Source organism: Salmo salar, chromosome 16 (genome assembly GCF_965601325.2).
Source record: "Salmo salar chromosome 16, fSalSal1, whole genome shotgun sequence".
NCBI lineage: Eukaryota > Metazoa > Chordata > Actinopteri > Salmoniformes > Salmonidae > Salmo > Salmo salar.
Window position 1 is genome coordinate 72,722,191 of NC_138306.1, and position 25,138 is coordinate 72,747,328.

At 46.6% G+C, this 25,138-nt stretch overlaps 1 protein-coding gene across 4 annotated transcripts in view; it reads right to left on the reverse strand.

The window, feature by feature from the left end:
- The window catches only part of LOC106574540 (vang-like protein 1), a 41,519-nt gene extending 17,418 nt beyond the window's left edge, over positions 1-24,101 (reverse strand). The window contains exons 1-3 of one of the 4 annotated variants that reach the window (XM_014150494.3): positions 23,643-24,101; positions 14,479-14,753; positions 7,769-7,898 (exon numbers count right to left, since the gene is read on the reverse strand). In XM_014150494.3, coding sequence (XP_014005969.3) covers positions 7,769-7,898; positions 14,479-14,549 — 201 coding nt within the window. In that variant the 5' untranslated portion in view covers positions 14,550-14,753; positions 23,643-24,101. Of the gene's footprint in view, positions 1-7,768; positions 7,899-14,478; positions 14,754-20,003; positions 20,279-22,856; positions 23,087-23,642 lie in introns of those variants that run through there. The other 3 variants (XM_014150492.3, XM_014150493.3, XM_045697670.2) reach the window with 3 other exon arrangements.
- Positions 24,102-25,138: the final 1,037 nt, after the last annotated feature.

The following is a 25,138-nucleotide window of genomic DNA, read 5'->3' on the forward strand; positions in this document are numbered from 1 at the left end:
GGAAGCTTAGCCCTAGTGATGTACTGGACCGTACGCACTACCCTCTGTAGTGCCTTGCGGTCGGAGGCCAAGCAGTTGCCATACCAGGCAGTGATGCAACCCGTCAGGATGCTCTCGAAGGTGCAGCTGTAAAAACTTTTGAGTATCTGAAGACCCACGCCAAATCTTTTCAGTCTCCTGGGGGGGACAAGGTTATGTCGTGCCCTCTTCACGACTGTCTTGGTGTGCTTGGACCATGTTAATTTGTTGGTGATGTGTACGCAATAGAGACTACACCTCTGTCGTCCTCCGTTCCTACAGGCTGAATTCCAAGCTGTGCATCCATCCTTTTAGTAATGAATCCTCTCATATCATTACTTTCTGCCAACTCAAGCAGTCCAAGGGAGGGGTTGACGACACACAGTCAAATGTCCAAGTTCTTATCTGAAACAGTAAAACTGACCCACCTGACAGATAACATTCCTGATACAATCCTGACCGATAACACAACCTAACGGTCGTAAATAGCCATTAGTCTAGTCAGTCTAGCCTCCAGAGACTAATCCTTATAATGGACCAATGGGAGGGCTGTAAATCACAGTGTGGAGCTGCTGTATGACCTTTGGGGTGAAGAGGTCACAGGGTCAAGACATTGGCGGTTGTTATGCAACTGCACATTTAGGTGGAAAACAAACATCCCCATCCGATTGAATGTTCAGGTCACATGGCTGGCTTGAATTGCACCATTCAACACTGGAACATATTTCAGTGCCATTTCAACAGTTCCATGCTGTGCTTTTGATATAGGAGTCAGCTGACCCCATTGTGTAGTTTCCAGGTGGTGTTGAGCATCAGCACCTTGACTATCACCACAGACCATAGCCAGAGCACTGAGATCCTCTACTCTCCACCTCCCCACTGAACCAGGAAGAGCAGTGTGTCCACAGAGAACACACCAGGGTCATTACCTGACCTACAAACCCAAACCTGCCACAGTAATGAGTGGGGAGAGGGGTGGAGGAGGAGAGGCAAGGGAATTGATGCAGCTCTCAACTATGTGTGTGTGTGTGTGTGTGAATGTGAGTGAGTGAGAGTAGGGGAGAGGGAGAGGAAAGAGGGGGGAGAGAGTGTGTGTGTGTGTGTGTAAGAGAGCCCTCATTAACACTAAAGGGTGTTGAAGAAGTCCTTTGCCACTCCATGCTGAGAGTATGAAACAATGGATTCTTCAAAACATAGAGAGTGAGAGAGAAAGGACTTGCATGAATAGAATGATTTCAAATAGAGAATGAGAAACCCATTTTAAATCAATCTCATTTTGATGAAGTGATCTAGAGAAACACTCCCTTAAGGGTTTTCCATTGGTTGGCCCGTACCAACCAGGACTGGTTTAAGATAGAGAGTTTGGCGATTTTGGATGGGGAAGTTTGGGCCCTTGCCTGCCTGGGGTTTCCCTGTGCCTGCCTGAGTATAACACTGACCTAAATCTCCTGATAGGACTAGAGAATCATCAGGACGCTGATCTAATAGCAGAGAGAGGTGCATGCACGTGGCTGGCACCACTACCATTCAACATCACAGACACACAGCTGAAGGAGAGGAGGAAAGGGGGCAGACAAAATAGCGAGAGAGGAGAGCCGAAGGGAGACAGGAGAGGAGGGAGGGATTGTGGAGAATTACACCTCTTCCCCCCCCCCCCCCCCCCTCACACACACACCTGTGGTGATTCACCAACACCTCTATGGTGGTGGGGGAGGGGTTATACAGTGAAAAGTCAGCTGAATAGCCATTGAAACATCCAATTTGACATGTTCTCTCCCACACGCTGCTACACATTCAGAAAGAGAGGGGAGAGGAGATGGGGGAGGGGTGTAGCCATTGAAAGGAGAGGACACAGGATAGAGGGGCGTGATCAAAACTGACATCCCAACGGAAATGAGAACTCCTGTGAAATCTGAACAGACCGAGGGATTCGGAGGGAGGGACCGACAGAGAAACAGACAGACAGACAGAGAAACAAAGAGAGAGAGAGAGGTGCATAAAAACTGTAATATTCTGAGTGCTGAGAAACTGGCCAAATCTATTCAGCAATAAGACATCTACACAATCTAACACACGCTAGGCAGCCTATCAGTTAAGAGCGTTGGGCCAATAACTAAAAGGTCGCTGGTTCGAATCCCCGAGCCGGTAAGGTGATATAAATCTGCCGTTCTACCCATGAGCAAGGCAGTTAACAACACCTGCTCCCCGGGCGCCGATGACATGGACGTCGATTAAGGAAGCCTCTCTGATTCAGAGGGGTTGGATTAAATGTGGAAGACATTTTGGTTGAATGCATTCAGTTATGCAACTGAGTAGGTATCCCCACTTCCCTTTCAAACATTGCCACTCAGGACACCTTTCACTCTATTATAAAAAATGAAGAGACAATCAGGAAGGAAATGATTGTCAAACCAAAGTGTAGAAATATTAATGTCGCCAACCATTCTGTGTGTGTGTGTGTGTGTGTGTGTGTGTGTGTGTGGTGTGTGTGTGACTAACATGTCATCGGTGGGAATCTTTCTCCACGTACAAATTAAGTGAAATACAAGACCTTTTGCTCAGAGACGGAGCACAAGCACACAAACTCCTGGGAGACGAGCGGTGTGTCTTTGTGTAACTATAGCAACATACAGGGGTCATTCCTAGAAGCTGTTAACATCCAGCCCCAACCACAGCCATGACAAGCAACGCAAAGCAAACAAAGCTGCCAATTACATGTCAAGACAGAGAGACAGGGAAGGTGGGCAGTAGCAATGTTCTACACTAACGTGGAGGAAATAGGTGGAACAGCCAGGAACAAAGTTGGAGTTCAGACTGCCAGAAAGAGAGTCAGTAGGGATAAATAGGACTTCTCCAGGGGAAATGACTTCTATTTAAACTAAACACTTGTCCTCTAACCCTCCTATCACATCGTGAGATGGAGCTCATTTTGAACTTCATGTAAAATGACCATAAGATTCCAGCTTTGTCATCACAGAGCAGATTTCTCCCTCCAAAAAGAAACGGCCATTTTGAAATCACTTCTAAAACAGTGGTCTCACAGACCACAACAGCTACACCAAAACCACTGTCTCTCAGTGTATTTAACAAATGCACGCACACTACTTGAACACGAATGGCTTGCCAGTTGCATGCATGTCAACTCCTTGTATCCAGACCTCTAACATCCACTTAGATAGAAGGAAATGTTACAGCCCTTGGCCATCCAACACAGTCCGTGGTTACTGTGTCTTACCTGACCTGACTCTGTGCATGGCCCTGGGCTGAGAGCAGGAGTGTCCCCAGGTGGAGAGCTGGAGTCGTCCTCTTCCTTGGAGGTCTCCACCACCATCTCCTCCATCCCCATCATCACCTCCATAGTCTCCATCAAAGCAGAGAGCGGAGAGCTCATGTCGAAACAGCAAACTTTTACATGTAACAGCGTCGCCCAGCCAGGACAGGGAGAAGCTTGGCCATAAAGATCCAGCTAGTGCATCTCTCCACGCTGAGACAACCTCTCTGCCTCCACCACTACCGGGCTGCAGCCTCACCACTAGATCACCCCATCACGCCCCGAGAGAGATTGTACTGTATGGGCGGGTGTGTCTCTGGGTTTAATGTACAGGCTTTGAAAAGCAACACACACACACACACACACACACACACACACACACACACAGAGAGAGAGAAAGACAGAGAGAGACATCCGATGGGATGTCCTAATAGCAGCAAGATGAGGGGGGAGGGGGGTGAAAGGGCCAGTGGTGGATGAAGGGGGGGGTAAATTAAACAAGCAGCTGTGCCCCTCAGAGAGACGGCAAACAAAATAATAAACCAATTAGGCTCAGAGGGCTCCTGCCTGCCACCCCTATTATACCCCCCCCCCCCCCACATCCCCCTCCTCCCCCCCACCCCATCTTTAAACGCTATTTTTTCTATTCCTTCACTTCCCTGGGGCAACTTCTCTCATTCTCTCCCGCTCCGTCTCTCTCCGCTCATCCTTGCCTGCTCCAGTGAAAACCACTCTCCGTCCATTCCTTCTAAGCCAGTGAGCATTACGGTGACGACGTCACGACTTGCAGCCAATAGCGAAGGGCCTGACGAGGGACCTGGGCGGTCCGGGCCAACCAATGAACACACAGGGACGACGACAGTCTTTGTACGGATTAACTGTTCATAGACATTGGATTGCAGGCTTATAACAGCCTCCATGGAGGATGGCAAAACAACCCCAGACGCCTTGCTACTAAAAGAAGGAATCATAGATACTCTTCAGATTCAGGTAAAATGCAGATCTCCAAAAAGGACTGGAGACAGTAACTCACTTCCTGTGTGAAGAAGCGCCTTCATCAACCACTTGTTTCCTGCATAGACGGCCTGGAACTCGCCTCAACCCGAGGAAAACCGTGGCAGAGCAAGGAACTTGCAAGAACAGCAAAAACACAGAATAATTTTGTTAGAGACCTCAACTAGTAGAGAAGCAGAGGCTTAACGGGAGAACAAGCCCTGCGCCACATCCAAGGTCCCGAAATCGCTACTACTGTACCACATACTTCCCCAACACAGAACTACCTGCACTCCGCTTAGAAATACAGTGTAGTCGTGTTGGTACCTCTTTACCTAACCATCTGAGAGGACATGCGGTGCTTTAATTGGACAGAATTAAGCTGGAGGGAGAGAGAGGGGGGGTAGACAGAGGTGGCGAGGTACAGTAGCGAGGTGCTTGTTATGGGGCTGGGGGATCAGAGTCTGGCAGAGTTTGGTTTGATGTCCCGTTGGCACTGCCTCCATTCTCAGGGACCCTGGCAGGAACTACATCTGCGCCCCCTTCGGCTTTCGCCTGCAGTAAATGACACGACGACGACCAATTGGCAGCCGAAAACAACAAAATGGCCCACTTCTTTAAGCCGATTCTCCTTCACTTCAATGCCGAGGTTAGGTAGTACACGATCATCACACAGACGTGAACATGTGCAGCAACCTGTGTAATATGCCTTTACAAACCAGAATTAGCCTACATGACACAAACAAGCTTTGAGGTGGAGGCCTGGAATGAGTCACACACACACACACACACACACACACACACACAGAATGTCTAATTGTTGGGTTCTAAGGCTTCTGATTTCATTGACATCCCGTGAACTATAAATAAAGTTAGATCCACTTTCTCTTTTCAAACAGCCGTCTGTCTGTGTCAGCAGGAGTGGTGGGAGGTGGAGGGCTGTTCATTCTCAAAGAATGCTTCCTGGCTTATATATATACACATCTCATGTTTCTCCTGGGTGCCACTTCACATAATGGTAGAGCAGTGACGACCTAGAGTGCATTCCTCAGCTGCACAACTCTGTTATGCCAGAGACGAGTACTTCAGAAGTCCCCATTCCACATCTATGGTCTACCGTTACAACACTGATATAATGTATCGTAAGTACACACGAGTAGTCGAGACGAATAGGGACCGCTACTGTTTTCTTGCCTGGAGAGTGTTGAGCATTAGCGCACTAGCGTAGCCTGGAGGCTGGAGCTTTGGAGTGGTTCCCTCAATGGCAGCAGTTCAATATTGTAGCAAACAGCTCTGTTCAAACATCACTGCAGAATCACCAACAACTGCACGCTCATAAAACTGTCAAGACAAAATGATGTGAAAAATTGAGCATATTGAGACCAACGACCTAATTCGCCAATTCAAATTCTGTACCCAAACGCACAATGACAAACATAAAGTATAGCTTACCGTATGAAGTATTTACTCAGTGTCACACAATAAGTTTTCCCTGACAAGCTCAACAGCAAACAACCCGAAACACACACACACACAGACACACACACACACACACACACACACCCAGACAAAAACAATTCATTCTGGAGGGCTGGTTATAGCAGAGTAAGAGAGGGCCACAGCTGCACTGAGATGTCACAGCTTGTTGAGGGCTGGCACCCTCCTGACAAACACAACCCCTCCTGACAAACACAACCCCTGCATCTGGGCTCACACACCGTGTCAAAGACACCACACAGTACACACACAGTGTCAAAACACAGAAAATACTCACACATACACAGCGCTACAGCCAACCCCCAGACACACACACATACACACACACACTAACCAATTACACAAGGTGAAAAGCATGCGAGTATGTCTGGATACATATTTCCAGGAAATAAGCCTCCAAATTCAAAATGACGGTCCGAATCATTGTTTAAAAGTTGTGCAGCCGGCCACATGGGAATGTCTGTACTAGGGATGTGCACGGTTACTTGAATATTCGAAAATATCCGAACGGACGTTTGTAATCAAATACTTGTATGGGTATTCATTTTAGCGAGCAAAAAAATGATTATAGGCCTATTTAAACACTGAAAAAGCTCTCTAAATGAAATTAAAATATCCATGTGATGTGACATTGTTACATACAAGGATATACCATGACCTTTCAAATGACTAATTTAATAAAACAAACTTGTCAATGTAGTTTATGGCGCGACCCATAAAGAGACCGGTAGCCATCCGGTAGCCTTGACGTATGTAGCTTGTCGTTTATGCCTTTCACTAATGCAATGCCAGATGGAATAAAATTACAGAAGTAAAAGCGAGCTAAATGAGAAGTAGTAGGCTACAACGAACTATCAACACGTAGCCTGTTGTTTTATCTGAATGGGGTTGGGGAGAAAGCTCATGATGTGGCCTCAATTAGCTTAGCTAGCTTCTCTAGGCTACTCCAGTCAAGATAGATATGGGATGGCCGCTACAGGTTAGCTAGTATTGGCTGTAGCATAGTTGCACTGGCTACTGCTTCTCCCCCCTGTACTGTGGGACCGGCAGGGCATGTACGCCTGTTGAGGCGCTTAATATATTACACACGTGCGTAGATACATGAAAAGTACTAAAAACACACCCTGTGTAGTGCGCACAAGTCTTGTTCATCCGAGTAAGAGAGTTTGCCAAGTGGGTCAGTAAAGGTTAGTGTAATGGTAAGAGAAGGGCTGGTAGTGGTAGTGTTGCTCTGGGCTATACTCTACTGTAGTGAACATAGAATCTGCACGTGGATGGCAAAATCTCTTGTCCTCCAGTCTGTGTGTAAGCCATAACATCTGAATCTGTCCAACGGTCTGTCTTGCTGTTAACATCTAATTTTATATCCCTCTCTTTTTTCAAGGGCCAGGCAGACCTAGCACTCAAAGCCCACTTTCAGCAAGACTTTATCAGCCAAAGCATGAAACCCTTAAAGCCAGAATGCCCAGTGTTTCGCACCAGAGACTATGTGCACATTGATCAGCTAGCTGTACAACACAAAAGGGACATAAACACACTGTGTGTGATCTGAAAGCCTCAATCAGGCCGGTGAAGTCCTCAGCTCAACCAGAAAGGCACAGGGCTTATCAGGACCGGCTGGTGGATAGATTGACTTGCTCCCATGATTGGATTTATACACGTGCATTTGATGCATACATTTGTATTACAAAGAAGTTGTTTACCATAAATCCAACTACAAGCACTGATAAACAGTCATGTGAGCTGAGCTGTCCACCGACGCATACTGTATGTGCCCTTGCCTTTATGATTATCATCATAATGAGGCGTTGCACAATAAATACAAATCAGGGTAAAAAAACAACATAGGAATATAGAAATGGAAAAGTTGAGTTGTCATGTGAGAAAAAAAGGTCAAGTTCATATTTGGAGGGTTTCCAGAAATGTGGTTTCTTCCCTGTAGAGTAGTTGTGGAAATATGGTGGGGTAGTTGTGGAGAGATTGGCCTACCTGGACCTCCTCCCCCAGTACAGATGAGTCTCCCAGCAGCGGTTCTGCTGGCGGTGCGTTGATGGTGACAGACTTCTCCGAGCGGCTGCCATCCTTGCTGCGTGACTTGTGGTGGTCGCGGCTGCGCTCCCTGAGAAACAACGACAGGTACACCGGGTGAGTCGACGGGTACGGGGTTACCATGACAACCAGCAGACCAGAGGAGAGGATAGGAAGAGAGCATGTCGGCGTGGCGATAGCAACCGACTGCCACAGACGGGATTTCCAGTACGAGCCTCATGTTATTTCTCTCTCTTTGATTCTCATTCTCTCCCTCTTTCCTCCATAGCGTCAGCAACAACAGGGTTATAGGAGCCTTCATAATCCTGCTGGCTTTTACTTAGAATTTCTTTAGTCTTTTCTCACAGTGTCCGTATGCAGGGGCTTAGCTGAAAACTCAGACACACACGAAAATGCTAGAACAGGCAGACGCTGTTTGAGTCAGAAAAGAGGACCAGGGGACCAGGGGAATAGAGGACAAGGGGAATGGAGGATCATTCATTTAATTTAACCCTTATTTTACCAGGTAAATTGACTGAGAACACATTCTCATTTACAGCAACGACCTGGGGAATAGTTACATGGGAGGGGGGGGTGAAGGAGCAAATAGGAAGCTGGGGATGATTAGGTGGCCATGATGGTATGAGGGCCAGATTGGGAATTTAGCCAGGACACCGGGGTTAACACCCCTACTCTTACAATAAGAGCTATGGGACCTTTAGTAACCGCAGAGAGTCAGGACACCCGTTTAACGTCCCATCCGAAAGACAGCACCCTACACAGGGCAATGTCCACAATCCCTGCCATGGGTTATTGGGATTATACATTTTTTGACCAGAAAAAAAGAGTGCCTCTTACTGGCCCTCCAACACCACTTCCAGCAGCATCTGGTCTCCCATACAGGGATCGACCAGGACCAACCTTGCTTAGCTTCAGAGGCAAGCCAGCAGTGGGAGACTAGGGGACCAAGGGGAGTAGAGGACTAGGGGACCAGGCTTTTACCTGCTGATGCGTCTAAAGGTGGCAAAGCATTCTTTATTCCATTCCTTGCCTCCCACATGACCCAACTACCAACCAAACCGCTGTGAACTCGCCTCTACTTCACCTCACTTCCTCCCACGTAAAATCTCCCCGCGAGGGCTATTAGCGGATCCGACCCCAGCGCTGACCCTCTTCACCTCCCCGCTCCCCAGACCCTGTGTGGGAGTGAGTGACAGACAGGGCTTCTCCATCCAGCCATATACAGTACAACACATGGCACTGTGCCCACTGCAGCTCCATCATGGCTCTACTACCCCGGACACTGAGGAGGCTCATCGCCCTCACAGCCTCCACTAATCTGATCTCATGTCAATCCCATTCTATTTCCAATCGCCCTCAGCCATGGTACTGGACAGTAGCAAGATACTCATGGTCTGGTCTGTTAGAGGGATAGCCACGGTACTGTATTGTACAGTAGCTAGATACAGTACTTTCGGGTCTGTTACAGAGGGGCAGCGTGAGAATAGAAGAGAGATGAGGAGTGAGAGAGAGAAATAGGCTAGTGTGGAGATAACATGACAGGCTCAGTCTGATCTAATTTATCGCAGAGGGATTACGGGGGAAACAAACAAGTTACAGAATGAAAATGTGTTGTACAACTTTATTAAAAATTCCAGAAATTGCAAATGCTAGACAACAAGGGCTGAATTATAACCGGAGTGCCATCCAGGGACATCAACAAACAACTGGGAAAATCATGATTTAAAACACGCGCAAACCTCTAGCTATGATGAAGACCAAGCACAGTTCAAGATATTGCTGCCATTTTTCTTTTCGACCCTAAATGTTAATTTCTTGTCCTCTGAGCACATCTCCGCGTAAGGAGTCTTTTGTGAAGACCATAAAATAGTTGTATCAAGTGTAACGAATTACATTTCCTCTAAATGGGGTGGCTTTTCTTGTATCTTTCTTTCTCTGCAGGCAGTACCGTGGCCACCTCAGTCTCAGTTCTGGCAGAGGACCCTGGTGTGTTACAGTATGCCTTGTTTAGGGATGTTCAAATCCCTTAGAATACCTCACGTTGTCATATCAGATTCACTTTTTGGTGCGTAGCACTGTAGATATGTATTCCTTATGGATTAGGATAAATGCCACAAACAAAATGGTTCAATAGGTGTTACTGGCACATTTTACCCATCAGTTATGGAACATAGGCATGAATTTGGTTGTGAGAGCTCAACGCCAGAACATGAAAGTGCACTATGAAAGCTTAAGAAAAGTGTAATGTGGATATTCAATGACATAGACACTATTGATCTCATAGATCCATGATTGATTGACCTAAAGCGATCAAACAGCAATCAGTTTCAACTAAATAGATGAGTCACACTTCAGAGTGCCGCTGAAGCATTCAGCATAGGTAAAAGTGGTTGGAGGATCAACGCTGATAGGACAGCCCATCAGGATATCCTGACGTTAGGCTCATCAGGGAAGTGGTGTGATTGGCTGCTATGGAAGTAATAGACCTCTATAGAAGCCAATGTGTTGCGATAGAGAGGTGAACACATCGGTTTCCTGCCTCTGTTCTGGTTTTTCCCTTTTTGAACAGGACACAGTTTCCTGTTGAAAATGGCCGCAGCCAACCTCCCAACCACAAACTCAGATAAATACACAAAAAATTCATTGTTTAACAATTGCTAAAAAGAAAAAAAAAAATTCAACACGCAAAGATAAATTGGAACAAAGTGGTGGAGGATTTTTAATAAACATATTTCCTCGCTGGGGCTGGGAAATCTGAAGAGTCAGTCATAGTGGATCGGTATTCTCCACCATTCATTTTCACTGGGGAGTCCCAGAGAGAACATTGACATTACATTATTTCCACACTGCATGGTACTCCACAGAAATAACAGGAGAGGCACCAAGAGCCATTCAGAACTAATACATTGAATCTAGAAGGAAGTGGAGATGGAAGTAATCCTTAAATAAATGATGGCTATCATTACTAGTGCTACAATTAGTCCAGCGAGGAGCATGATCATCATTCCCACTGACAGTGATGATGATTAGTAACTGGAGGAGCCCTATTGGGAGATGGGTGGTGAGGAGAGAGGGTGAGGGACTTATTACAGTACTCATACTTACAGTACTCATTAATATGGTACTGTACTGCTGCACAGGCCAGGGTAGAGGGTTATACTACAAAGCAGGATCAAGGAGTTAGCCTGCTAACTTGCTTAAATATTATGGAAATACATTTTTGGAAAGATAAGTAGACCATGCCCATTTCAAGCGTAACTCAACAACCAAGAACTCATATCTAAGTCTAGCTTTATGAACAAGAGAATAAGTAGTTATTTCTGGTTGTTTATCAAAGTTAGCTGGCTTCCTCATTGATGCTCCTTTGTAGTTTACCCCTCCAGCCAATAGGGGTTGTAAGTTACATCGGGGTAGGTTCAGTTAAGGCGTTTATATGGGAGTCCATGTAAAGATTGGATGACTCATACGCGGGTAGTCTGGAGGCAGCTGCTTATGACTGGTGTGATTGTTTAAAATCAATGTAGGATGGAAGATGAAGGAGAGAGTCTCAAGCACCCTTTTTATATCCCAGCCTGCCTTTCAGAAACAGACTTCAGGAAAGCAGAAAGTAGCTTGTGGGCAAATCAATGTGCATCTCTTCCTCCTCTCATCCTCCTGCATCATTAACACACAACGCCAGCCAGCCTCATTGCTATTCTACAGCCCCGCTCTGGTATCATTTGATTAAAAAGGAATTTGACTTCCAGCGTGGCTTCCTACAGCAGATACGGCTTTTAGATGGAGGATGGAAGCCTGGCAAGCTAGGGCAGAGCCAAACCTGGGAGTGATTTCCACCGCAACACCCGCAGCTAAGTCTGACACTGTCTGTGCACCCCCTCTCACTGTGGGAAACGGGGCCGATTTGCACCTCCTCCGCCAAGAGTCTGTCTGTGGATGAATTTGCTCGCTTTCCACATGGCTGGCCAACCAAACCACACACACACCTGTGTAAAACAGGCCCTGTGTCAAGGCAGAGCTCAGAGCCCGACAAGCTAGGTACTTACTGCCAGTGTCAGCTAACGGGAGGATGACGAGGAGCCAAATACATAACCACACTCAGAATAATCATATTACAGAGAGAGAAAGAGGCCGTTTTCACTTCACCTTGAGAGTGGCTGTGCTCAATGACACTGGCAGCTCTGCTCACTCTGTGTAAGTGTAACAAGGAAGGGGGGGGGGGGTGACAAACAGGCAGAGGTGTGGCGGATAGAAAGACAACATTAAACTAACAAAGGCCATTTACTCAACCCTAAATCAATACAGCCAAGGTCTCTATAGCTTCAAGCCTGGACATAGCACGTTCATTTGCCCATCCCTCATATTGACTGGGAGAATCCATGGCGGCAGCATTGCTCAATGACATTTCTCCACACAGTGTTGAGCCAGAGAGAGAGGCCCAGGGAGCAGTGTGTGATAGGAGCCGTGGTGAGGCCAGACTGTTGGCTAGGATTAGCTCCATTATCAGGTGACAGGGTACACACTGTATGACATGTACCAGTGTTTCCACTATAGCATTAATCAGGCAAGGTGGGTCCCTCTCCTTGACCTGCTCTGTAGCCCCCTGACTAAAATAAATTAAGTTTCAGTTGGAAATTTAAAAAGCAGTATGTGGGTAAGGGGGTATTTTCACTCCACTTGGCTTTTTCCATTAGCATTAACTCTAATCAGAAAGTTCCAGAAATAGGGTGTCTCCCCAAAATGTGGCCTGCCTCAGAAAGGGGAACAGTTTGGGGAATCATAATACCCAAGCACCAAAGGGATTAAAAGTTTGGCATGAGATACTGTATTGAATAAATTACGTGTTAATCGAGTGTGCCGCCATATAATTGGAGTCCTACCAATCAAAAAGAGCCAATTTTCCACATGACTGACTACCAATGTGAGACTCACTAGTCAGTGATCATTGGCACGCTCCACAGCCACAGAAGAAGAGCCCCTCTGGAGAAGAGAAAGAAGCCTCAGAAGTTACTGCATCCACCATTACGGCAGATGCAGAAAGGCAGGTGTGATCTTGGTCTGGGAGAATCGTCAGTAGGTAGCAAACTGCTCTGATGTCCTTAAAAAGACCAAGCATCACTGTCTACAGAGGCACACTGGCTTACAATGGGGACTGACTGGGTTCGCGCTAGAGACAACACCGCAAAAACGGCAACATGAGGCAGCGATCCGGAGTCAGTGGGAGAGACGTTTGACACAGTATAGGATCACGGAGCTTGAGCCATGGTAATATCTTGGAAATCCGTCTCCTGCTGTGGACCATCCAAGTTCATTCTCTGGCATCTTTTTAGCTTTAGTTGTGTACCAAGGCCAGACACGGGATCTCAGAGAGGCACACAGCTTTTTACATGTCTGCTTGTGTGTGTGTGTTCCCGTCAACGTCTGGCACAGATGTAATTACACAATGGCAATCCAAAGCCTCTTCATGCATGGCACCCGTCGGAGTAAAAGATTATACTTCAGATGAGACAGGGGTTTTCAAAGCCAAGCGTTTCTCTTTTGTCTATTGAATTAGAGGCCAGCCAGTGGCCTTAGCATAGTGGGGGAGGAGAGAGAGGAGCGAGTGGAAAGGACTTTGGCAAGGAGGCCATGTACCGCCACTCACTTCCTGCATCCCAAACGGCACACTATTCCTTACATAGTGCTCTACTTTTGACCAGAGCCCTGCGGGCCCTGGCCAGAAACAGTGCACTATATAGGGAATAGGGTGATCTTTAGGACACAGTCACTCTTTCCAGAGGAAGAGAGGTGATTGGGTGGGAAAGTGAGTTCCCCTCCCCCACCTCCAACCCCACTTTCATTTACAAAAGTGTCCCCAGTTTTCGTTGCCTAGCTTCAGACTTCACGGTCAAATTTCCCCCCGGGAGAATGTGAGAGGAGAGCTGGGGCAGGGGAGCGGAGAGGCCTCTCCATCCAGTGATACGCCTGCCCACATCTATCCCATGAGAGTGGTGGTGACATCACTGGAGAGAGGGAGCGAGGGAGGAGGTCAAGTGGAGATTAACGAGGGAGGGCAGCTGCTGACTTTTCAACACGTCTGGGGCTTGCGAGCGAGGGATCGGTGACTGACTGGAGCCGAGTGGGGTCTGACGCGTGAGAGACGAGAGAGCATAGAGAGAAAGGAAAAGAGAGAGATAGAAAGCACACCAGAGGTTTCAGGGGGTCCCACCAGATTCAGCTGTAGAGGGATCCTTTCACCCTGGGTAACTGGTCCCAGAGAGAGAGAGAGAGAGAGAGAGAGAGAGAGAGAGGGATGTGCTGGCTGGATAAAGGAGGGGCTGTGTGGAACAGGAGCCCCTTGCTTGTGGCCCTCCGTATCCGCTGAACCATCAGTCAGGCCTCTTCAGCACCTGTCCCCCTCTCCCTTCCTGAGCCTGTCAGACACTGCTATTCCACTAATGACAGACAAATAACCCCACACTGCCCTGTGGTGGACAGATGGAGGGAGGGGAAAGAGGGGATAGAGACAGAGTGGAATGAGGGAGAGAAAGAGAGGAAACAGAGAGAACAGGGTAGAAAGGGAGGCGAGGAAGAGAGAGCAATTTATTCGAGGTGTCGTGACCGTCTATCCTTCAAAACTAGAGAGGGTATGAACGTGAATAACTTCCTCTTACCCATGTCTGTGGGATCCCCGGGAGCGACCAGAGTAGTACGAGTACCCTGAGTAGGTGGACTCCGTGTCCATGGCGACGAGGTCCTTCCTCCCAGGCGATTGGCCAAGGGCCTCGCGGAGGTTGCTGGGCTTTACCGCAGGCAGACGCAGCGGGAGCTTGTGGGCAGTCTTGTCCGGTGGGAGGCGGAGCTTGCTCAGGAGATTGACAGAGGCCGCAAGCTGTCGGGGGTCAATCTTGAAAGCAACCCTGGGGATTCCCGACTAGGAAACATCAACCTGGGGAGGAGACAGAGAGAGACAGCCAGGTCTGGTCAGAGGACAGACAGATGGACAGAGTTCTGGGTTGAAGTGGTGATCTACTATAGCCCAGTTGATACTGAAAGGCATGGATGTGTGTTGCAGATTGCTCTGGATAGCTGGGATCTCTGCACATAGCTTCCACTTTGCCTTTTTCTCTGGAATTAACATTCCAGGAGATAAATACGAGAAAAACACAACAGCTTCACTGAAGCAGCATTTTCGACATTCCCATTAGGCAGGCTGGGGAAATCATTATTTTAATGAAGATTGTGTGGGAGGAATCGCACACACACACACACCAATTTAAGCTTGACACAGGAGAGACTTGAAACCATTGGACTATTTTCTGTTGATTCTAATATAAAAAGGTAAATTGTGAAAGGCTCTTCTAACCTCGACAACTCAAACCTACAGTAGTTCACAGAGAGTGTAAGCACTAAGCACAGCCACAAACAACAGAACAGCAGCAGACCTAGCTATGAATCCCTCCCTCAACGAATAAACCTTTCCACAGACAGACTGGCCTATGAGAAGAGAGATTGAATTGGAATGTTGTGCAGAGCATGTAGGTCTACATCTAGAGCTTCAACGAAACAATGGTCGGATGCAGAGCAAAAAACCCACTTCCCTCGCTTACCCCGGTCTCACCCCCCCCCCCCCCCCCACTCAGCCCCAGCCTTATCAATGAGAGCCATCTCCAGAGGAAAACCTGGCAGTGACCAGCTCCAGCAGGGAGGCTGCCTCTCCTCTCTTCCAGAATTCCACTAGCGTGACATCATCACACAGACAAAGTGCTCCAGGTAAAACAGTGTTTGGTTATCACATTATTAAACCAAGAAGCTCTCAGAGGGGGAATTGAGACAACTAGCCAACAACACACAAACAGATACCGTAAAATATCTAATTTAGCTTTAGGCCTATATTCTGTGTTTTAGTCTCTAATCTTGGAAACATTCTTTCCCAAGAGGATCAATCTCCCAGAAAAAAATACTAAAGGCTGTGTGGATGCAGAGGAGGACCGAAACTTAAACATCAAGCGGATTTCAATATCAAAAGGCAGAATTTTTTTTGAAACTCCCCACTAATTCCATACCATTAGTTCTTCTCCTAGACCTGGCTAAAGACTTTACAGCATCCACTAGGAGACGCAGGTCGGATAACAGCGTTTATTGGGTGCCCTTGATTTGACTACATATACAGGAGGATATGATTTAACAGTTGTTCTTGAATGACCAAAGATAAAAGAAAGAACAGAGTGAAGAGAAAAGAGCAGAAACAGACGTAGTGAAATAACGTGATTACGATTAGGCACATGGCTGAGCAACAATGCATGGGGAAACAGAGAGAGCCATGTGAGCTGTGGCGTACGCGCCTTCAGGGCAGGGAGAGCTGGGGAAAGGCGCGCGCGCTTGCGCACACACACACACACACACACACACACACACACACACACACACACACACACACACACACACACACACACACACACACACACACACACACACACACACACACACACACACACACACACACACACACACACACACACACACACACACACAAACCATCAAGGCTGAGGCATATAAGGAGGTGAGGGGGTCGGTTCTCTGTGGCATCAGAAATGGGGCCTCATCCAGACAGCGAGCCTCTAACAGCTGGAGGTAACAGGACCGGAAGGTGAATGGAGCATGTTACATAAACTCACACTCATCAATGCAATAATAAGGCAGAAGAACTGATAAACCAAGCTTGCAATGTACATTTCTCAACAACGCCAACGTCATTCATCGTATAACACTAAGGATTCGATTTTGACCTAGAACCATCCAATCACATTTAAAGAAGAATTCAATGAAAATGTAGCATTTCAGAAAGGAGCGTTGACAAAGTGATAACATATATTGTATTGTAACACAGGTGATAAATAATGTATACAGCACAGGAGGCTGGTGGCTCCTTAATTGGGGCGGACAGGCTGGTGGTAACGATTGGAGCGGAATCAGTGCAATCGTATCAAAAACATGGTTTCCAGGTGTTTGATGCCATTCTATTTGCTCCATTCCGGACATTATAATGAGCCGTCCTCCTCTCAGCAGCCTCCTGTGGTATACAGCTGCCTGTATTGGGCCAAAATCCCTAGTGAAATCTTCAATGTAAACAAGGAGCTGAAGGAGAGAGGTTAAAGTGAACATTGTTTAATTTACAAACATATCCCAGAAACGAGCACACTCACTAGGCTGTACACTTAAAGCATGCCAGCTCCCATGACCCCTTGCAGCAGAGGAAATCCACTCTAACTGACCCAGATCTGTTGTGAAATTAACCAGAGGGCTACAGTCACCACTCTCAGTCTCCTCCACAGTCACATCCTGCTGTCCTGATGTGTTTGGACAGCAGTTTCAAACACTTTTGGAATATCACAAGTGTAACAGTTTTGCTTACGTCCCTCTCCTCGCCCCTACCTGGGCTCGAACCAGGGAACCTCTGCACACATCAACAACTGCCTCCCAAGAAGCATCGTTACCTATGGCTCCACAAAAGCCACGGCCCTTGAAGAGCAAGGGAAACAACTACTTCAAGGTCTCAGAGCTAGTGACGTCACCGATTGAAACGCTATTAGCGCGCACGCCGCTAACTAGCTAGCCGGTTACACAAGCAAAGCGCACTTCTGCACACATTAAACATGTTGATTAACTACCGCAACAGTCATAACGGAAGCCATGGGAAGTAGAGCGGGGCTCGAACTCTCCCTTGGGGCACTCCCTCTGTTTTCATCCTGCTGCTTTCATAACCACATTTGTTCCAGTCGTTTCACTGAAAATAATTGCTCATCCAAGATACTGCCCCGTGCCATCTTATCTGCCACTTAGAAGGGAAAACTAGAGAAATACTAGAAACTAGTTGGGGTGAATGTAAACAGTGACCCATATAGTGTGTGTGCGTGTGTGTGTGTGTGTGTGTGTGTCTGAATGTTTGCACATGGGGATTGAGAAAGCTAGTTCTATCAAACAAAGTCTGGATATTTTGACAGCACTCTTGCTGACACGCTTTTAAACGTCTGAATCATCAGAGGGAATACTGAACAACATGATGACAAACCTCTCTAAAGCCGTTTTTATTCTACTGAAGAGCCAGCTGCCAGCTCAGTCAATGTGCCAGTTAGGCAAGCAAAATAGCTCTGGTGTAAGACAGACAGAAAGGCTGCTTTTAGACAGGTAGCACAATTCTGATCTTTTTTTCACTAATTGACCAATCAGATCAGCACTGAAATATTTGATGTGATTGGTCAAAAGACCAGGCAGGACAATCCAGACTCTGGCCAGGATAATGCAAGGCTACAGACACTCTGGCCAGAGTAAGGAAGGGCTACAGACACTCTGGCCAGAGTAAGGTAGGGCTACAGACACTCTGGCCAGCGTAAGGTAGGGCTACAGACACTCTGGCCAGCGTAAGGTAGGGCTACAGACACTCTGGCCAGCGTAAGGTAGGGCTACAGACACTCTGGCCAGAGTAAGGCAGGGCTACAGACACTCTGGCCAGAGTAAGGCAGGGCTACAGACACTCTGGCCAGAGTAAGGCAGGGCTACAGACACTCTGGCCAGAGTAAGGCAGGGCTACAGACAGACAACAGACACTCTGGCCAGAGTATGGCAGGGCTACAGACAGACAAGAGACACTCTGGCCAGGATATTGCAAGGCTACAGACACTCTGGCCAGGGTAAGGCTAGGCTACAGACACTCTGGCCAGGGTAAGGCTAGGCTACAGACACTCTGGCCAGGGTAAGGCTAGGCTACAGACTCTCTGGCCAGGGTAAGGCTAGGCTACAGACTCTCTGGCCAGGGTAAGGCTAGGCTACAGACTCTCTGGCCAGGGTAAGGCTAGGCTACAGACTCTGTGGCTAGGATAAGGCTAGGCTACAGACTCTGTGGCTAGGATAAGGCAGGAGGGGCGCTCTGGCCGGTTGAGGCAGGCTACAGACAGGACTAGGTAGACAGGCTCCAGCCAGGGCTGGAAAGGCAGGGTACTGCTACAGGAGCACAGACAGAGCCCAGACAGAGCCCAGACAGAGCCCAGACAGAGCCCAGCACAGGAGCCCAGACAGAGCCCAGACAGAGCCCAGACAGAGCCCAGACAGAGCCCAGACAGAGGCCAGACAGAGGCCAGACAGAGGCCAGACAGAGGCCAGACAGAGGCCAGACAGAGGCCAGAGTAAATAAGGCTGGTTCTGCAGAGAGCATCACAGAGGCATTTCTATCTCCCGTACTAATCCTTTTAAGAATGAGGGATGAAAGGGATTAACAGGGTTAAATAGATGGGGTTGAGGTCCCTGTCAGGATGGGGGTCAGAGAGAGAATACCACAAACACCTTGCCAGTCACCACCTGCCCAACAACCCAGCTAAGCTGCTTGATGTCAACGAATTTGGCCGAAATGGGTTTCAATTGAAGATGCTGGTGACTGAAGGCAGCTTTGAGGGCTGTCTTCAACAGATCTATGAGGGAAACACCAATCTGGTCCCTGGTCTTTACTTAGAGTGGTGCCAGTGGCCGTGCAGCACTAAAGCTGAAGCCGCTGTGCCCCCCCCCCCCCCCCCCCATACTACTTAGGGAAGCCGTCAGGTTATCCACAGCAGCCGAAGCCAGCAGCGTTTGCCTGCCTCTGATTTGGTCTATGGCGGGACAAGCTGGCGTTTGCCTGCCAATGAGAGCCTCCTTGTTAATCTTCCTCCATTCAGCCGCTCTCTTCCCCTTTACACTGAATAAACATCCTCTCACTATGAAGGACCACACCTTCAGAGAGCCGGAGAGAGAGGCATGGGGACTGATCTGCAGAGTAGAAACAAACACACACACACACACACGTGTGACTCTGGGATTCATGCTTGAGGAACTGCGGGAGTGTAAATACCCTCGAGTGAAACGCATAAGATGACAAATATGCGGCAGCACACCATCAAAGCAAAGAAACAAGAAAACCATCGAACAAGCAAGATCATTAACAAAGCCGCATCAAGAGCCTGCTAACCAAATCCAAACCCAGACAGACCCTCAAGACCCCCCACCCACCCCACAGCACATCCTTCCTCCTCCAGAGCAGGCTGTAGTAATGGTCTGGTGATAACAGAGCAAACAAAACGACAACAGACCAACGCAGGAACGATGAGGTCCTGTAGCTCATTCTTTGTGGAAAAAAAACTAACATTTTTATTGCCTTTTTCATCCTTACGGTAAAAGGTAGTTTGTTCATTCATGGTTTCCACAGCGACAGTGAGTCCACTGATTGGTCTTGTAATTCCAACCAAGCTTCCGGCTCCAAAGACGGTAATCTAATCCCACTGTATATGATAGCCTAATTTACAGATCCTTCACTGCTCACAGCCTTTAATAGGAGATAGGACTCTCTCCCAGACTGGGGAAGAGAAACTAGGCTACTGTACTTTCCCAAAAAGATAGCTTAATTCTCTCTAGTGACCGTGTCTAAGCACAAGGCTCTGCCAACCGGGGCAGGTATTCAGGAACAAAGGGGAGCCCTGACTGAAGCCGTCTCCTGTGCTAGCCTGTGACCAGGAAGTACAGCTGTGCTGTGTGCCCGACAGAGCCCCTCCCATACCTCACCACAACATAAACAAAGGGCCTATTAAAAGCTCATCATCATTACCAGCCAATGATATGTCTGACCTTCATTAGCCAAAGATAGTCTCTAAACCATCTCCTCTGACAGAGTGAATTGAACAGTCGTTGCACTGGCCTGGTATTCCAGCTAGGCCATATGTATCAGAGGCAAACAGCTCTGTTGTGGTGGTGCGGATGTGAGGAACTAAGACCTTCAGCTGAGACAAAGAGAGGAGCGTTCAAATCACTGGAGGACAAAAGGGCAACACTGACATTTGTCCAAGCAGCTCCGAACGAGGGCAAGTCCCTTCCTGTCCTGTTTTTTTCACATGAAACAATATTGAGTATGCATGTACATATGCATACCCGTACATACACACATCCCCCATCATACTTCTCACTGTAAAAATCTACTTGGACTCTATTAACTACAAGCTAATACAAACGTAATGAAAGACAAGCTGAACAAGGAAGAGATGACAACTTATTCAGTTAAAAGGTAACATGATTCTTCTGAGACGCCGGAGGAGGGGAGTCGACCGAGGGAAGAAACACGAGTCTGCGACTAAATCACATGGTGATTGAGATGCTGTCCATGGAGCAAATGAACCCATTAATTATATCAACATTCCAGAATGTCACCCTCTCCCCCGGCCATTCATTAGTGTCAGAGATGCAGAGAAACAGAGGCCCAAATGGAACCCTACTCCCTTTATAGTGCACTACCTTTGACCAGGACACATACGGCTCTGGTCAAACGTAGTGGGCTGTATAGGGAATATAGCATCCTATGTGCTCTGGTCAAAAGTATTGCACTATAAAGGGAAGAGGGTGCCATTTGGGACTCACAAGCGAGGCAGTCACCACAGGTTATTAAGGCGGAGTTTAGACATGCTGCTCTATTCTGATCTTTTTTTTCACTAATTAGTCTTTCGACCAATCAGACCAGCTCTGAAAAAGATCTGATGTGAAACGAACTGATGCGATTGGTCAAAATACCAATTAGTCTCGAAAAAAATATCCTAATTGGGCTGCCTGTCTAAACACAGCCTTAGAGCCAAGAGAGACAGCTCTCATAGTGCATGAGGAGCATAATAATTAAGCTGTGATTTCCATATTTAAAATGATAAACTCGAAAACAGGGAGGAAGAACTGTAATAAAATACCTAGCTTCCAAGGTGTAGCCTGTTACTGTAATGTTGCAGCACTTTGGCTTCCAAACATATTGGATTAATGGATTAAAATAAGACAAGATGATGAACCCCCTTCTTTCTGTTTTATGTACTTTGTATGTTGCACATTATCTAAGATTATGGCAAAAGATGTCCACAATACTGCACCTAAAGCTCTCACAGGGGCAGTATCCCTCCCCATTCATGTTGGCCATCACTCACACGAGGAGCTTATGACAGTTATCATGTCCTCAGCTTTCAAATATTCCCTTTGCCGACGTGAAGAGATGCCCAAACAGAAACCATTTAGCCAACCAGAACGGAGAGAGCTGCAGGAGGATGACACGTTCAAATCCCACAAGGAAACGACCTATAGATCACACTTCTCTGACGGTAGGCTCGGTGTACAGATGAAAGATACGATAATGGATAAGTGAATTATTCATGGTCAGACAGGAAGACATATCCATCTTCACAAGTGAGTGTATCCTCGTCTGAGACAAGTCAGTCACGTTTTACAACACAAAGGGAGTTTCATTGTTCAGCGTTTCCTAAGCACTACCACCAACCAACCATCCTGGTTCTTACTGCAACTAAGGGGTGGGGGAGTCGAGACTGCTGGTCTGTACAACGCTCATAGCCGTGCAGTTTCAATAGAGCTGTATATTGGAGTCAATTCCATCTGAACAGCTAGAGAATTTAGGTAGGTTAGCTACATCTTATTCACACAGTCTGCAAATTATTAAACACTAAGTAAATGTGTTGGTTTGGGTTTGTTTATTCAACACAGAGGTATACCATCTACTGTGGTCTGTCACGGTCTGTCCAGCTGAATTACCATACCGGTCTATTGTATGTTTGGGGATTTTCAGGTCTGGGTGACACTCAATGACACCACTACGCAACATATTCCAAGTTCCGCATAGTTTAGAACGCCCAAATGAAATGTTGGATTAGTATGAATCTATTCATTTGAACAACATTGTCTTGAACAACGTTTCAACAAAATCCTACCTCACTGGTGAGAAGTTCTTAAAATGGCCAGACTACATTCAGAATACAAAACACTGACAGTCCATAAGGTTCAGGTAGAACTTTACATTACATTGTTAAACCTATACTACAGCCTGGTTAACACCAAGCATGTGGTGAAGGCAAATCATGTGAATTCTACCAATTTATTCCGTACTCTAACAAATGCAAAGTGCTAGTTTTCGGATTGGACTGTCATTTTCATACAACAGCATAATCAGACTGTAGTAGAGCTATCCAGCTGTTTCTCTGCCCGATCCTACCTGTAACCCGAATGGCAGACTTCCATAGGAAACTCCCTGGTCTCTGCAAGGCCTCCTGAGCCCTGCCCAGACAGTTGGTTCAATAACCAAAATATTCACAAACACTTTAAAAGAGCAAGCTAATGTTTAAGGAGAACTGTTTATGAAATGAAACTGTCGGCACGAGCGTGAACGATATCAATGAACCATTGTGCCACATTGTTTCTGGAGGCGCACCGCTGTCGCTGATGGTAACAAGATAACCAGACGGAACTACAAACGAATTCGGTCAACCGTGTGCAGAAAGTGGTTCAAAGTTAAGTCTGAACATTTGTTTGAGACTTTTGAGTTATGTTATTATTGAAAAACACGCGATTGTTGTCATTCTGTGTGTAACGCTTTATAAAACATTAACTCCTGCTTTACATGACTTCCCAGGGTTAACTTTACACCTTACGTTGGCTGACTGCAGTCTTTTAGATTGAGGGAATTCTAAGTCACATTTTCTCTCCACATGTAGCCTACAGCTCGTGTAGCGTATTAGAAAACACACAAACGGTTACTCGTAGGTTGTACTGTTGTAATACAATGTAGGCCTGCCTACCTGTAAAAAACAAAAAAAATATATATATATATATATATACACAAATTTCCACCGAAGAAAAATAATTAGTAGTGTAGCTTACATCAAGCAGGAACAAGCCAACCAAACTCCCAATTTACATCGGGATCAATCGCACTCATAAAATACAGCGAACGTGGGATGCAGACATTGGAATTCGGACTGTTTCGCGCACGGCTACTCACCTTCACTGGAGGTAAACCATTCCAAGAAGAGATCTCATCCAGAAATGGAAATGGCATATTTCTCCCTTCAATCACACCGTACAGTCAGGAACCAGCCCGGGTTCAAGCCGTTGTACAGGGGGCAGCACTTACATGATGAGAGAAAGGAAAATGTGTAGTGCGACAATGGTGCGCTAGGGGGGAATGGTGATGGCTGTGAACTGTCAAGTGATTATAGAAAGCTGTACAATGCAAATATAGTCAAATAGGATAAAACCGCAGCACCAAATGACTTAGCAAAATCTTCTTTACTTGTCTGACAAGTGGGCTACAGGTGTTTGCAATTCATTTCTGAGTCAGAGTCCAGTTCACATCCACATTTCAAACCTTCAGTGAGTGTCAGGAACACCCACAGCTCGGCTCTGTTAGGTGGACATGTCACAAATGGCTGAAGTGGGACAAGCGACAGGAGAGTGCAAATAGCTTAGGGTTTGGTGCCATGAAAACCAGGCAAAGTAAAACAACATTCTGCCTCCGGTGGATGTTTTGCACATTAAATGCAACGTATTCTTATAAGCAGTGGCGGATGTAGGCATTGGCGGCATCTTTCCGGGCATGGGGCGGCAGCACAAAAATAATAAATAAATATTCCGAATGGTGACATTTTCGCGATCGGTTTTCTATCGCTCATTTGCACGTCCCGTCAATGATTTCATGTCACGGCTTGGGACTGTGGGTCAATTAACCTTGTCGGAGTGGGCGTCCTGATTGTAGTTTGTGAGCTAGACAGGCTACTGCCTGGGAAGCTCTCCCACTCAGGAGTATGAGATGGGGTGGGGGCATGTTGACCTCAGGTCTCCCCACTGGAGCCTGAGGTAGGGGGAGCGGGGGAATCTAGCAAATAGCGCACCTCTAACTTTGTACAGTACTAATGCAATTAGTAATACAATTAGTTGTGCAATTTAGTTTGTGTTTCTTGTTTAAAGTGCAATAGTGTAATAATCAGGTTCTCTTCTTTATAAGTGTGTTATTCTATTTGTGTATTTGTGTGATATACGATTTGTGCAATTTAGTTTTATTTGTGTTTTTTTGTTAGCAATAGGGTAATAGTGTAATAATTAAATTCTCTTTTTTATTTGTATTTATATACTGCAATATGCTTCTATTTGTCTTTGTTACTTTTTGATATTTATGAGTCTTATTTTTGTATATATATATATTTATATTTATATAGTTTTAAATGGTATGATTATTTATTTGTGTTGTTCCAAATGTCTGAATAAAAATTACAGTTAGTGCAGAATGGTTCTTTTTTTGTGGGGGGCGCTGAAGGGGGGGGGGGGGGGGGGGGGGGGGGTTAGCCCAGGGAGTCATACAAGCTAGAACCGCCACTGCATATAAGTCACATATGCACTTAGTCTAACTGTAATTTATTCATCTGAATATGAACATTCAAATCAAGTCAAATTTTATTGGTCACATACACATGGTTAGCAGATATTAATTGCGAGTGTAGC